The sequence below is a fragment of the Carassius gibelio genome, chromosome B23 (genome assembly GCF_023724105.1).
Source record: "Carassius gibelio isolate Cgi1373 ecotype wild population from Czech Republic chromosome B23, carGib1.2-hapl.c, whole genome shotgun sequence".
Lineage (NCBI taxonomy): Eukaryota > Metazoa > Chordata > Actinopteri > Cypriniformes > Cyprinidae > Carassius > Carassius gibelio.
In genome coordinates this window covers 13,424,048-13,438,101 of record NC_068418.1, presented here as the reverse complement: position 1 = coordinate 13,438,101, position 14,054 = coordinate 13,424,048, and the positions used below count along the sequence as shown (strand labels likewise).

Here is a 14,054-nt window from a genome sequence, read left to right as displayed (position 1 = left end):
ACCGAAAAATTTAAATCATGTAATTAATAACTTCCCTAATGTCGTTCCAAACCCGTGAGACCTCAGTTTATCTTTGGAACACAGTTTAGGATATTTTAGATTTAGTCCGAGAGCTCTCAGTCCCTCCATTGAAACTGTGTGTACGGTATACTGTCCATGTCCAGAAAGGTAAGAAAAACATCATCAAAAGTAGTCCATGTGACATCAGAGGGTCAGTAAAAAAAAATAAAGCTTTTCCATTTCACTAGATATTAATAGATGGACTGGAGTTGTGTGGATTATTGTGATGTTTTTATCAGCTGCTTGGATTCTGACAGCACCCATTCACCAAATCTATTCCCATCAAGAACTAAACTCCTCTACATCTTTAACATCATTTGTTTTATGTTGTTAGAAATGTAACAAATGCTTGACTGTTTTGAAGCATCTCAATGCAGCGTTACAGTGTGTGAACAGGTTTGCACAGTGCAGCTGTGCTTAAACACACTCTGTGCAGCTGTGTAAAGCTGCAAGGTGCTCCGAAAGACTGTGGAGCTTTTTTTAAGGTGTGGTATGTTTGAAGAAACTCTGTTCAGGGTCGCTCTTGCAGTGTCCCTGCCCTAGAAAAGCTCACATCCTCAGGGCTTTTCATTATTAATGCTCTGTCCTTATGACAAACGAGCTGCTGTAAACTAACACTTCTGGGAGAACATCTCACTCGCAACGCACCCAGAGATAATCAAAGAACATTAACTTTGACTGAATCTTGCGGAGGAGCATCCATGTCAAGCTCGTTAGGATATTATATTCCTAAAGGTGAAATGTGTAATTTTTGGGATATTAAAACACCTAAACGCTCAGCTTAAAGGGATTCTAGAATCGTTTACTCATCATCATGCCATTCCAAACCTGTGACTTTCTTTATTCTGTGGAAAGGAGATGTTAAACAGAATGACAGCATCAGTTACCATTCACTGTCATTGTATGGAAAAAAGACAAATGGTGACTGAGGGTGTCTTTCATTAAACATCAAGGGCTAAATCAAGGGTTAGCATTATGATTAAAATTTCTGTACAAACTTTGCAAGACATAAAAATATAGGCAGTTGATGTTTCCATCTTTACAGGCCATAGTGTGTTGTCTATTCTGGTCTAATAATGTTCAGAGCCAGAGGAGTGTGTGTGTGTGTGGATTGGACTCTTTCCTGATATTTGTGTGTGTGTGTATGTGTGTGTGTGTGTGTGTGTGTGTTTATGTTTGCACGTGTGATGTCTCTAGTTGATGTTACCAAAAAAAAAAAGAAAGAAAGAAAGAAAAAGAAAATCAAGGATGGTCTGTGCTCTGAAAGTCTTGATTTATTTAAAGCAAGGGAACCAGCAAAGGCGTTTGGTCCAAAGATGCCTTAAGTTATTTGGAACTTAATGTTGTTGCTGCTTTATGTTTTAAAAAATAGAATTTCTGCCGAAAGATAAAATAAAAGATAAAATGCAATTTATGAAAAAAAAAAAAAGATTCTGGAAGCTTTATCCAAATTTTTAAAGGCATCACATATAATGTTTTAATGATTTAAAACTGTAATTTTAACTGAAGCAATTAAGTAATACATTTATTACATTAAATTAACTTTCAGCTTCCAACAGTACCTGCAAGCAACAATATGCTAATATATATATATATATATATATATATATATGTATATATATATATATATATATATATATATATATATATATATATATATATATATATATATATGTGTATATATATATATATATATATATATATATGTGTATATATATATATATATATATATGTGTATATATATATATATATATATATATATATATATATATATATATATATATATATATATATATATATATATATATATATATATGTATATATATGTGTATATATATATATGTATATATATATATATATATATATATATATATGTATATATATGTATATATATATATATATATATATATATATATATATATATATATATATATCGTATTTTTCGGACTGTAAGTCGCACCTGAGTATTAGTCGCATCAGTCCAAAAATACGTCATGATGAGGAAAAAAAAATATATAAGTTACACTGGACTATAAGTCGCATTTATTTAGAACCAAGATGAAACATTACCGTCTTTAGCCGCGAGAGGGCGCTCTATGTGTTCAGTGTAGACTACAGGAGCACAGAGCAGCATAGAGCGCCCTCTCGCGGCTGTAGATGGGCTGTATCTTTTTAGACCAGCCAAACTGTGAAAAAAGTGCGACTTATAGTCCGGAAAATACGATATATATACAGATTCTGCCAAAAAAGTTATATAAAAACAATTAGTATTTTATTTAAACTTACATAAAATAAACTCATATTTGTAATAATGTATTTAGGTTTTGCAGCAGTAATGTAAAAGTGTCTATTTACATTAATATCTTAATTATTTTAACTTATTATGGTCTTGTAGCAGTAAAATTGACTGAAGTAGCTATGTAATATTTTAGCAGTAACTACGATTAAAAATGCTTATTATTGCATTTTATGATCTCTGGTTCCTAGTTAAACCGAGATAACACATTTACTGAGTTGTCACTGAGATGATGGCCATTAAAACTGGTCCATGTTCTCGTACTCCTCTCATCACATTGATATTCTTGGATATGAGGCTGAAGGCTAACTCTCCCTCTCTCTGTCAAAGCAGTACATGACATCGAAGGCCAAATGTTGTATATGAGATGCTTTGTTTACTTTTTGGAGGATAAGAGACCCCAGTAAAGTGAATTTTTATCAAAAAAATAAAATAAAATAAAAGCGCTCTTGCCTGAGGTTATGTTTTCCATGGATTTTTTTTGAGTCCTTGGCCATGCTGAACTGGCAAAAACGGGAAGAACAGTATTAGGTTCGCCTCAGCCAGTGCTGTGAGTATTGTACATGCGTGCAAAGTCTATAAAAGCATGAATGTTTGTTCACCCTTTAAAAAAATCCATGAAGAAAGTGTTGAGCACAGGCAAATTAAATTTTAATGCCCTTTTTGCAAGGAGACAACTTCTTGGTTGAGTGCTTTTGGGTTTTACAATATTAATGTATGTGACTTAAGTTCACCCATTATCACGGACAAGGAATAAGTCACAAACTTGTCATGTACCAGTCAGAATATTAATAACGTAAGTGCATTATATTATATTTTCTTGTCACACTCTCTCCTTAAACCTTCGGTGTTGGATGTTAGATAGCATTACCGTGATGCATTATTGTATCACATTCTAACATATTCATACTGATGCAAAGATAAGATGTTCTCAACCCCCTGAGCACCTGCTTCCTTAATGGTCTCCACTCTTTCTCCATCTGGTAATGATCATAAATTTCACAAAGTGGGAGAAGTGATAGTTTAACAAGGATGCTTCTATTTCAAGCAAGTGAAATGACGTAAAAATGTCCATTGTAATGGCAGTAAAATTACCTTTATTTTATATAAATATAGAATGCAGACCATGTAAATCTTCATAAGATTTCCTAAGACTACCAGGTGAAGCAGTTTCAGTGAATGGATCGGCATGGGATTTCTTTTCAGAATAATACATTTCACATAAAGTACCACTCTTTGAAATACCTGTGCTCTTACTGACCGCAGACATCCTCTGAGGCTATTCAAGCACATTAAATTCAAGTCAATTTTATTTGTATAGCGCTTTTCACAACATATTGTTTCAAAACAGCTTTATAGAAAATTGTACCTTAAAGCCCCAATGAATTAGCCAAAAGCGACTGTGGCAAGAACACAAAATCCATAAAATGTTTAAGAGAAAAGCTTCCTTGAGATGAACCAGACCCTGCTGGAAAAAGCCATCCTCCTCTGACAAAGCACATATTACGATAATGACAAATTTTATTGTTTCGTATTATATGTAAGTGTGCTATATGTTCATTGAATAAATCTACTCACCATGGACCCCCACTGTATAGGGCGAGCGTGATTTCACCAAGTACAGCATGTTCCTTAATGAAGCATCCTCTGACATGTAAATATTATTGTAATACTAATATTAAGAGTGGAACATTACTCTGTTTCAAGGCAGATGCCAGTGAGAGTCTAACCCAGTTGTGATCTGCTCACAGCTTCCATAGTGATCGGGAAGTGGTGGTGTGAGATGGAGCCATGTCTGGAGGGAGAGGAATGCAAGACTCTACCAGATAACTCCGGCTGGATGTGCTACTCTGGAAACAAAATCAAAACCACCAGGGTAAGATTTAGAGCAACCAAAAGCATTTCTTGTGTTACTTTAGCTATTCTGTTTGATAATACAAGACTCTTGGTGATGCAGCATGTGATTGCATGATGTTAATGAGTGTGTATGTGTGTGTGTGCCCCATCTGTTTTTTTTTTTTTGTTGTTTTTTTTTTTTTTGTTGCTTATTTCACTGAAATATTTTAAAAATAAAAAACCTGAAAACAGCACAATAAACAAACAGCCCTCCTACACCTGAATGGCTGCAGGCAGGTGTGTTGGACGCTGGAAGTATTATAAAAATAAAAGAGCTGCACATTGCTGGATCACGCTAGAAATCCAATATTTATTCAAATAGCAGCGATTTGGACATTCAACTTCCCTCTGATTAGTCAATCAGAGTGTTCATTTCAGGTGGCCAATAAGTTAATTTCTATAGCAGATGTAAAAAAAAAATCTTACATTCTATTTTTTTTTTTTTTTTTTTTTTTACAGAATACCCACCCTTACACACCCTTGTAGCAGATGTAATGTTACTGCAAGCTCATAACGGAGGAACTTTATGGAGGTTTCTGACATTATTCCTTCTTTCTGTCACAATTGTGATTCAGTCAAGGCATTAAATGGCTGATAGGCGTAGACAACATGGTCCATTTGTGAACTTATGATAAATTCTGATAATTCCAATCGCATTTAGTTAGCCTGCTTGATATGTTGCTGCAAATTATTCAAACGTGAAATTCATTCTCAGATTGTTTTTCGTATTACTCATCCAGCTTTATTTACTGTACTTTTTCAGGGAAACATCCAAGATGACAAGCTGAATTAAGTTTTCTCAACTCTAAACCAACAGACATGTGTTTAATGACTTGAAATGGAGTCCTCTGTTCATAAATCCATCTGTCTCTGAGTAACACGGACACCAGACTTTCTGAGAAACTCTTTGTGGCCGTTGAACACTGCTGGTTTTTTAGTTGTTTTGTTTTTGTTTGACATTTGTCAAATATTTGTTTCCTCTAAATGAGTCCTGGATAATTAAACTCGTATCCCTTTGTGTGGAGTGCACTCAAACCAGCTTTACCTTGCCTGGAATAATCTTCAACTGTAATATTCTTGGATGTTCCTATGTCTCCAGAAGAACGTATTCATTCTCTTACTGTATGTAGTGAAACTGGCTTCCTGTTCATGTGGATTTTCAGAAGTGGATTGACCCTCATCAAGCAAGTTTAATTAAGACACTTTGAGCTTGGACTGTGAGTGAAATGCTGAGGAGCACATGTACATGGAATGACCCCGTTCCAGTCCAGAAATGTTCCTCCGTATCCTGGAACATTATATCAGATTCAGAATGAATTCTGGTAGTGATACTTAAACCAAATAAGTCTTCAGCATGATTTCTGTAAAAAAATAGGTGAAGGAAATGTTTTACATAAATAAAATGAATTCAAAGCAGGTGAGAATGATGTTACAAATGTATTGGGCTTACAATAAACAATAATTTAATGTCAAAGTAATGGGTTGGGAAGTGCAAAGGAACAGTCTTGTTTGCATATTCTTGTCCGCTGTTCTGTTGATTGGTTAAAGATGCAGTTTTTATGATTATTTTTGGGCTTCAGTAATATTTTGACAAATTGAGTCATCAAGGCTTAACTGAAGTGTTCTGAGAATTTACATGTTTAATGAAAAACTAATAGACCGTCACTTTGGCTGCAGCAATATTTAAAAGTTGTGGATTTATTACTGAAGTTAACGAAGCCTGATTGAAATATGCTGGTGCATGCACATATAAAATACCATGACATTTAAATATTCTGAATCAAATTCATTTTCTGTTGTTCAAATATACCTTCATTAAAGAATACAAGACCTATTAAGAACATTCTGTATATTGGGGGATCTGGTCGTTTGAATGGACCTGAGGAAAGCAGGTGGAGGGTCTTTGAATGTGTAGGCAGGCAGTCAAAACTGAAGGACACTGTGGAAATTCTGACACCCACTGGGACATTTACCTGTCGTTTACATTCAGAAATAGTCCTTTCTGCTGGAAGCAGCTGAGGGCCAGGGCATGCACTCTGAATATGTAGCTCCAGCATTTTAAGCAGGGAGCCGTGAACATAAGAGCCTCTGTGTTACTGTCGGCATGCAGAAAGGAGGCTCTTACTACAGGCTGAGTGAATACAGATCATTACATTTACAGTCCTCCACATGGGACAGCAGAGGATGAACTTAAGCCCTCACCTTCAGTGGAGCTTCAGTGGAATTTCAAACAGTTGACTACAGAATATCAGAGTGGAAAATGAACACAAGGAAATCTTAAGCAAATATCAGCATTATCTCTGACAAGCTGAGTATTACATTTGCATTTGCTAGTATATGGTTTTTGCTAAATTGAAAAAGTTATTTTGTTTTTTGAAAAGATGAAGAGGGATCACACACAGTATTATTTTTAAGAACATAAATGGAAGGAATAAGAAAATCTTATTCCAGTCTTCAACATCATTATACAATAGTTTCCGTTCTCAGATTTGATTGGCTGAGCAGTGTTCCACGAGTTCTGATACTTTTCACTGTTTGTACCACTCCACTTGTCTGTGTTTGCATGTTTAAAACATTAATTGTGCATTAATAGTGGGGAATTCACAGTGTTCCTTTCCACAGTTTGCATCATCGCAAGAGAGGGCGAGTCACTGAATAATTCATTCAACCAGTTTGTTAAAAATTGATTCATTCAGAAACATAACAAGTGACTGTCTTTATAAGTGAAACAATAAATCATTATTTCAACTGATTCATTAAAAACTATTGACTCATTAAATCATTTTACTCAACAAGTTTATCAAAAAGACTGATTCATTCAGGAAATGGTTGTGTCTGAATTTGCACACCCCTAGTGCTAAGGTGCTTCTTTAAAATAAGTACTTTGCAACAGTTAAAATAAAATATTATCTTTATAGTATGTGTAATCCAGACATAGGCCTTTGTCATGTTATCATTGTCATGAGACCTACTAGCATCAGTTGAATTTCTTTACTGCAATTCAAAAGCACTCATTCAGGGACACCATTGCTAGGAAATAATTTGCTTTGACTGATTTTCTTATGTTCACTGGCAGGGCACGTAACGTCTCTGTTACATATGTAATCCTTGTTCCTTGAATGAGGGAACGGAGATTTCACGTTGGTGACCAATGTATTGGGATCTCGCTTCTAGAGACCAATTTACTTTGAATGTGAATTAAATGAGCTAATGCACATTGGCATGCAATTATTGCATCCAGCAGCAACTGATCACACCGTGAGCATAAAAAAGCAGCAAGTGCAATGCATACCACGTTTACGCTGAGGAGGCGAGCCGGTGACCCGGTGACCCTGCCACTCAGCAGTGGTACATACATAATCGAGACATTCCCTTTCAGTTGGTCATTTTCAACATCATGATAGTTTCCCTTCCATTTCCCGGTGCGAGCCACCTGCACCCCTTTTTGGTGTAGACCGGGGCTTGCAATAAAAAAGACCATTTTACCATTGTTGTAGCATACCCAATCAGTGAGATTGGATAACATTGGGAAAACATAGCCGTTCCACTTGGAACACGTACGCTGAAGGCACCCCATCGGAAAACAGATGCTGTAGGTCTCGAGAGCAAATATGCAAAATGGAAAATTGAAGGTGATTTTAACCATCTTAGAAATGTCAGAAGTCTGCCGGGGAAACTCGAGCTCTGAGGCTATAATTTGGAATTTACACATATGGGATCCACTTAGGTCTCACATATGGAACCCAGCCTTCTCTCGGTTCTCACAGATTCAACGAGTGAAGGCCTCGAGGAGGGGATGGAGGAGCTTGACAGGGTCAACAGTACGGGCACTCTGGAGTAGTTTTAGCAAGCCAACACTTTAACTGGGGCCTTTCAGTGCCACTGCCCATTTGAGTTGAGAACACAGGAGGATACCGGCTTCACATGAAGGCTATAGAACCTAGCAAACATGTTGGGGGTCACCCAGCCCGCAGCTCTACAAATATCTGTCACTGCGTGCCCATGTACATGGCCCCCCCCATTTCTTTCAGCTCTGTCTCCACTGTATGTTGCCATGTTATTCTTGGCCTGCCACATTTGCATTTGCCAGGTGGTGTCCATAGCAGTGCCACTTTAGGTATCCTTTCACTGGGCATCCTAAGTACATGACCGAGCCATCTTAATCAACTTATCTTGATCTCCTGAGATATGGTATTTGATCTTGTCTTTATGTACAGATTGGTATTGGAGATGGTATTGGGCCAGTATATGTTATAGATCATTCTAAGGCAATTATTATGGAAGGCATCTATCTTGCTCATGTCTTCTTTCACTACGGCAACATTCAGAACCATACAAAAGCACTGATTTAATATTGCTGTTATAGAGCTTGATCTTTGTTTTGAGGCTTAGCTGTTTGGACTTCCTGATGGTTATGAGTCTGCTAAAAACTCCTCTAGCTTTAATTATTTGGGCTTTGATATTTTTTGGGGTTCTATTATCAGTGCTAATAACACTACCAAGATATGTGAAATCATTCACTAGATGTACAAGTGCAGCTGCCATATGCCCTAGGAGCCTATGAAATATTTTCAGAGAGACCGCCATTATGTCCTTGAATGAATTCAAGCAGGGCAGCACCGACCATGCATGTTCCTCTGTGAGATGTACTGTCTGTTTGACCGAATACAACTCCATACTGAGAAAAGAGATCCTCTGCATCGGGGAGAGTTTGCTCTTTTCCCAGTAGACCCAAAGACCGAACAGGCTGAGGTGCTGAAGCACCCGGTCCTTGTGCTCGCACAAATGATCCTGAGACTGTGCTAGTATAAGCCAATCATCTAAATAGTTGAGGATGCGAACACCCTCCTCTCTGGTGAGAACAAGAGCTGCTTTTGTGATGACACGGTGAGACAGAGACAGCCCGAATGGCAGGACCTTGAACTGATATGCATGTCTTTCGAACGCAAACCGCAGAAATGGTCTGCTGTGTGGAAGTGAGGTCGAACGCACAGACCCAAATCGGGTGATTTGTGAGCAGACCGGAGATGGGTCAGAGTGTGCAGCCAGAAAAGGGCGTTCCTGGACGACAAGCATGGACATTGCATGACCTAGGGAACTCGCGGTGACCTTTGTCGCTTTGAAAGCAAGGTCAGTGGCAGTTCAGAGCTCTTTCAGAACTGCTGAATCGGGACCACCCTCATGCAGGTACTTCAGTGCCTTTTCTGGTGCACCTGCAGTAACTCCATAGGATGTAAGGCAGAAGCATCTTCCCCGCAAGCCGCATAAGCACTGCTGGTTTGACCAGATGAATGCCTACAGGCCTGGGAAGGGAGCAATGGGTCTCCCCACCAGAAGGAGGTGGACTTAGGACACAGTTGGATCTCTACTGACCATTCCACCAGGGGATCGCTGAATACCCCTTTGCTGCACCTCATTCGAGTAGAGTTTCCACTTCTTGGCAGCCTGGGAAAGCATAGTATAGCATAGCATATTAAAGTGCATAACCCATTCGACTCGGAACGACCACCGCTGAAGCGGTGTACCGCCAACACCAGAAGCTTCCAAGAGCGTGTTGAACTCGTAGTCACTTGAAGACACTGGATGAGCAGAATGATGTTATCGCTTAGCTCCAAAGCGAAAAGCTGGTATGCATTGCACCTGCTGCCTTTTTATGCTCAAGCTGTGACCAGCTGCAGATTGATGCAATAATTGCATGACAATGTGCATTGGTTCATTTAGTTTACACTCGAAGGGAGATCCCAATTCGTCAGTCACTGACGTGATGTCGATAGTGACCAACTAAAAGGAAACTGACAATACTGTTTCTAATATTCATGTTTCTTGTTTACTGAACTGTATAAAAGCAATATCTCCCACTGCAGCCTTGTGCATATGGATGAATCACAGCCCTTCTGCCTGTGTGATATTGCTTCATTATAAAATGCCTACCAATTTTTCAGATTTCTATCCACTGAAACTGGACATTTTGCCACATAAGTTAGCAATTAAATCATCAAAACTCACAAACAAGTGATTTCTTCTGTAATTTAATCACCTGCATATTGGTAGTTGACAACGTGTCGATATGGATCTTTTGAATCATATGTAGGTCACAATTTCTTACAAAACATTTTTGCCTCTATTACTTTATGTGAAATTGTTAAATATTAAATACAGTTGAAACAGTCTGTCAGTAATATGAGCTCACGAAAACAGCATTCATAATAATTATAACAGAAAATAAAAGTAATTACAATAGAAAAAGCAGTTAAACACAGTTGGGAAAGTGTAGCATGTCACACCACAGGACATTCACTTTCCTGTAGTGTTTCATGCCAATTACCCATAAACTTTTTTCACTGGATTTCCACATCCTTTTACCACTTCTAACCTACAGGGGTTTTTCGGGGGGAAGTGGGGGTGGGGATGGAGGAGGGAGGGAAAGGTATTCATATGCACTGTGAGTTTTTCAAAAGAAAAGTGTTGGAAAAAACATATCACACATGCTGATGGTTGCTTGTTGAGCTCTTTGAGGTCCAGCAAATGAGGCTATTAAGAATTCAAAGCAGTTTCTGACACAATGAAGCCGCTGGAGCTTTGAAGGATAAAAGCAGGGATGTCCTCCTCACTACCACAGAGTTAACTGCACTGATATTTGCTCAGAGAGACAATTCAAGGTCTGGAAAGTCTGAAACACTCCTGTGAGGCTCTCTGTCTGCTCTGCAAGTCTCAATGTCATTACAAAAAGTCATTTATATAACACTTTAAAAGGACAGCAAATGAGATTGCAAATTGGATCCTTTTGAAAATAACTACCTGGTATTTTTTTCTACGAAGGATTCAAAAGAAATACAGGAAGCACTAACTGAAATTCTCATGTATGAAATGAAATGATCTTAAAAAGGATAGTTTTATTAATAGAGGACTCATTTGTTTGCCAGAAACAATGGTTTGATGTTAAAAACATCCTAATGATAAATTTGTTTATTACAAACATGCAGATTTTCACTTCACAAGATGTTAATTGATGGACTGGAGTCGTGTGGATTACTTGTGGATTATTGTGATGGTTTTATCAGCTCTTGTTCTGACGGCACCCATTCACTGCAGTGTCCATTGGTGATGTAATGCAAATTTCTCCAAATCTGTTCAGATTAAGAAACAAATTTATAATCTTGGCCTGAGGGTGAGTACATTTTCACATTTAAAGTTTTGGATGAACTTTTTTTTATCATTATTACAAGGTCAACAATGTAAGTGTCTGCTTTCTTGTGTTTAACTGCAGCATGAGCGCTGATAACAACATGAGTGCCCATGTTTTTGATGGTAAAGTCTCTCTTTTTGACTCTGATTTATCTTGACATCAGGAGATTCTTACACAACCCTGCTCTCAATCACAATTATTAATGACCAGCAGAGAGTCAGGAGCTGTTGACATATGTACCGTTTGGAAATGTGCATGCAAGCAGAATTTAAACTTCGCCAGAATCACTACTTCTGAGTATTTCCAAATCAAGTAATGGCTGACACTGAATAATAATAATATAAAAATGATAGATTTCCAAATTTAAGACATGTTTAAGGCATGCACAAATGCTCACATTTCAAATCTCACAGTTGTCTGAGTTGGTTTTTAAAATGCCAGCCATCATTGTTCTTTTTTAATCATGGTTCCTGAAGATCAGAGCAGCACAGGCTGTGATGATAGACTATGCAAACCCAAGACTTGCTCTCACCTTTCATTTTCACCTTCTCGCGTCACTTAATTCACAGCCTCCTTTCACAGCCAGTTACACAAACAAGACAGGTATCTCTCAAATGCAAGCATGCATACACTAAAACACTTGATCAGAAGGAGCAGCCAAAAAAAGGAAATCACCCAAAAGCATCCTAGACAGCTCATTATAGAGTCTGAGTAGTTCTTCACAAAACACAAAAATAGTTAAGGTCTGCACAATTTTAAGGTAATGGTGAAATAAATAAATAAATAAATAAACAAACAAAAACATGTTCAATGAGGTTAAAACACCACAAGCTTTTTTTCAATAAGATGATTTTTTTTCTTCTTCTTGTGCATGGGGTTTGGTTTAGTGTTGCAGTTATTGGTTCAAGTAACCAACTGTGTTGTAAACATACAAAAAAATTGTTCAATACAATTAGTTTTGATCAAATTAAAATGTATATAGCGCTCCAAAAAACATTTAACGCTTTAAAATAATAAGCACACTCCAACTCAAAGCCACATGCAAAAGAACATTCCCTTACAATAAGAACATCCCAGATATGAACCAAAACAAGACAGTTTAATAAAAATAATCCGTTTTGTCATTGCTCTATACGTCAATAAGAGTGCGTTTTATGATTAATGTGCATGTAAAAACATACTAAATAAAATACATTTCTGGACTTTGACTCAATCCATGAATGGAAACTCAGACACATCTTTCTAAATCAGACAAAAAGAAAAATCCCAAAACAGACGGAGCGCATTATTGTTCAATTATTTATAAACACCTTTACAGTTAGTTCATTTCCTGACTGGACAATTCTCAACTTAGAAGTTCTCCAATTCTCTAAATCTATGCTATAACCTACTTGCAGGTAATTGTAAACTACATTCAGTTTACAATTAAAAGAATAGCGATTTAGTTTGTAATTTACATTTACATTTACATTTAATCATTTAGCAACTTACAACTGAGAACAATAGAAGCAGTCAGGTCAACAAGAGAACAACAACAGAATACAAGTGCCATGACAAGTCTCAGTTAGTCTAGAATAGAACGCATAGCCAGGTATATATAATTTTTTTTTTTTTTTATTTTTTTTTTATTAAATGAAAAAGACAAGAAAAGGAAAAGTACTGGTGTTAGTAGGTTAAGTGCAGGCGAAAAAGATGAGTCTTTAGATGTTTCTTGAAAATGAGTAAAGCTGTACGAATTGAGATTGGGAGGTCATTCCACCAGCTGGGCAATGTCCAGGAAATTGAATTAAAAGAAAATGTACTTAGCCTCAGGTTATCCAAGATGCAGACGAATTTGTTTTATGTTCCTAGAAGATTTGGAAAAATTTAGCCAAAACAAAAAAAAAAGTAATTCTCTTCTTAGTATTTTCACCAAAAAAAAAAAAAAAATTAGTGTGACCACCCTCTGAGTTTAAAACAGCTTTTGTCCTTGGTACACTTGGGCATTGTTTTACAGGTAGCTTTGTCAGTATGTTTCTTCAAATGTCTCAGAGACCTCAGATCTCTGTGTGGATCTCAATGGATTATTACAATTAATGACAAAAGGTATGTTGGGCAATGTAAACTGATATTTCCTATCTGACACATACAGCAAAAAAAAAAAATAATAATTGTTGAAAGTGTTGGTGGTGAAAATACAATTGGCCTAAGACTATATGTATATTAGTGCTGTCAAAAATGTAGTTGTGATTAATAGCATCAAAAATAAAAGTTTATAGTGTATATGTGCTGTGTATATTTATTATATAAATACGCATGTATATATTTCAGAAAAGTAGGTTGTCTATATATTAAATATATTTCTAATATAAATTATATGAATATAAATATAGACGTTTTCAAGATATATGTTTATATATTATGCATACATCATGCAGAACTTTTATTTTGGATGTGATTAATCGCAATGAATTGTTTGAGAGCACTACAGTATATATATATATATATATATATATATATATACTGCAAAAATGAAAAATCTTTGGAGATGTTTTGGACCCACATCCATTCCCTTTTATTTTCTCCTCCTTAAAGACGGATCCACCTGAGCCCGGTAATGGTAGATTGCTGGTCTAA

At 36.7% G+C, this 14,054-nt stretch overlaps 1 protein-coding gene across 4 annotated transcripts in view; it reads left to right on the top strand.

The window, feature by feature from the left end:
• Positions 1 to 5,668, top strand: part of tafa1a (TAFA chemokine like family member 1a) — a 41,998-nt gene extending 36,330 nt beyond the window's left edge. For 3 of the 4 annotated variants that reach the window (XM_052594745.1, XM_052594747.1, XM_052594744.1), the window contains 2 exons: positions 4,108 to 4,232; positions 5,016 to 5,668. In XM_052594745.1, coding sequence (XP_052450705.1) covers positions 4,108 to 4,232; positions 5,016 to 5,045 — 155 coding nt within the window. In that variant the 3' untranslated portion in view covers positions 5,046 to 5,668. Of the gene's footprint in view, positions 1 to 4,107; positions 4,233 to 4,711; positions 4,785 to 5,015 lie in introns of all 4 variants that reach the window. The other variant, XM_052594746.1, reaches the window with a different exon arrangement.
• The last annotated feature ends 8,386 nt before the right edge of the window (positions 5,669 to 14,054 follow it).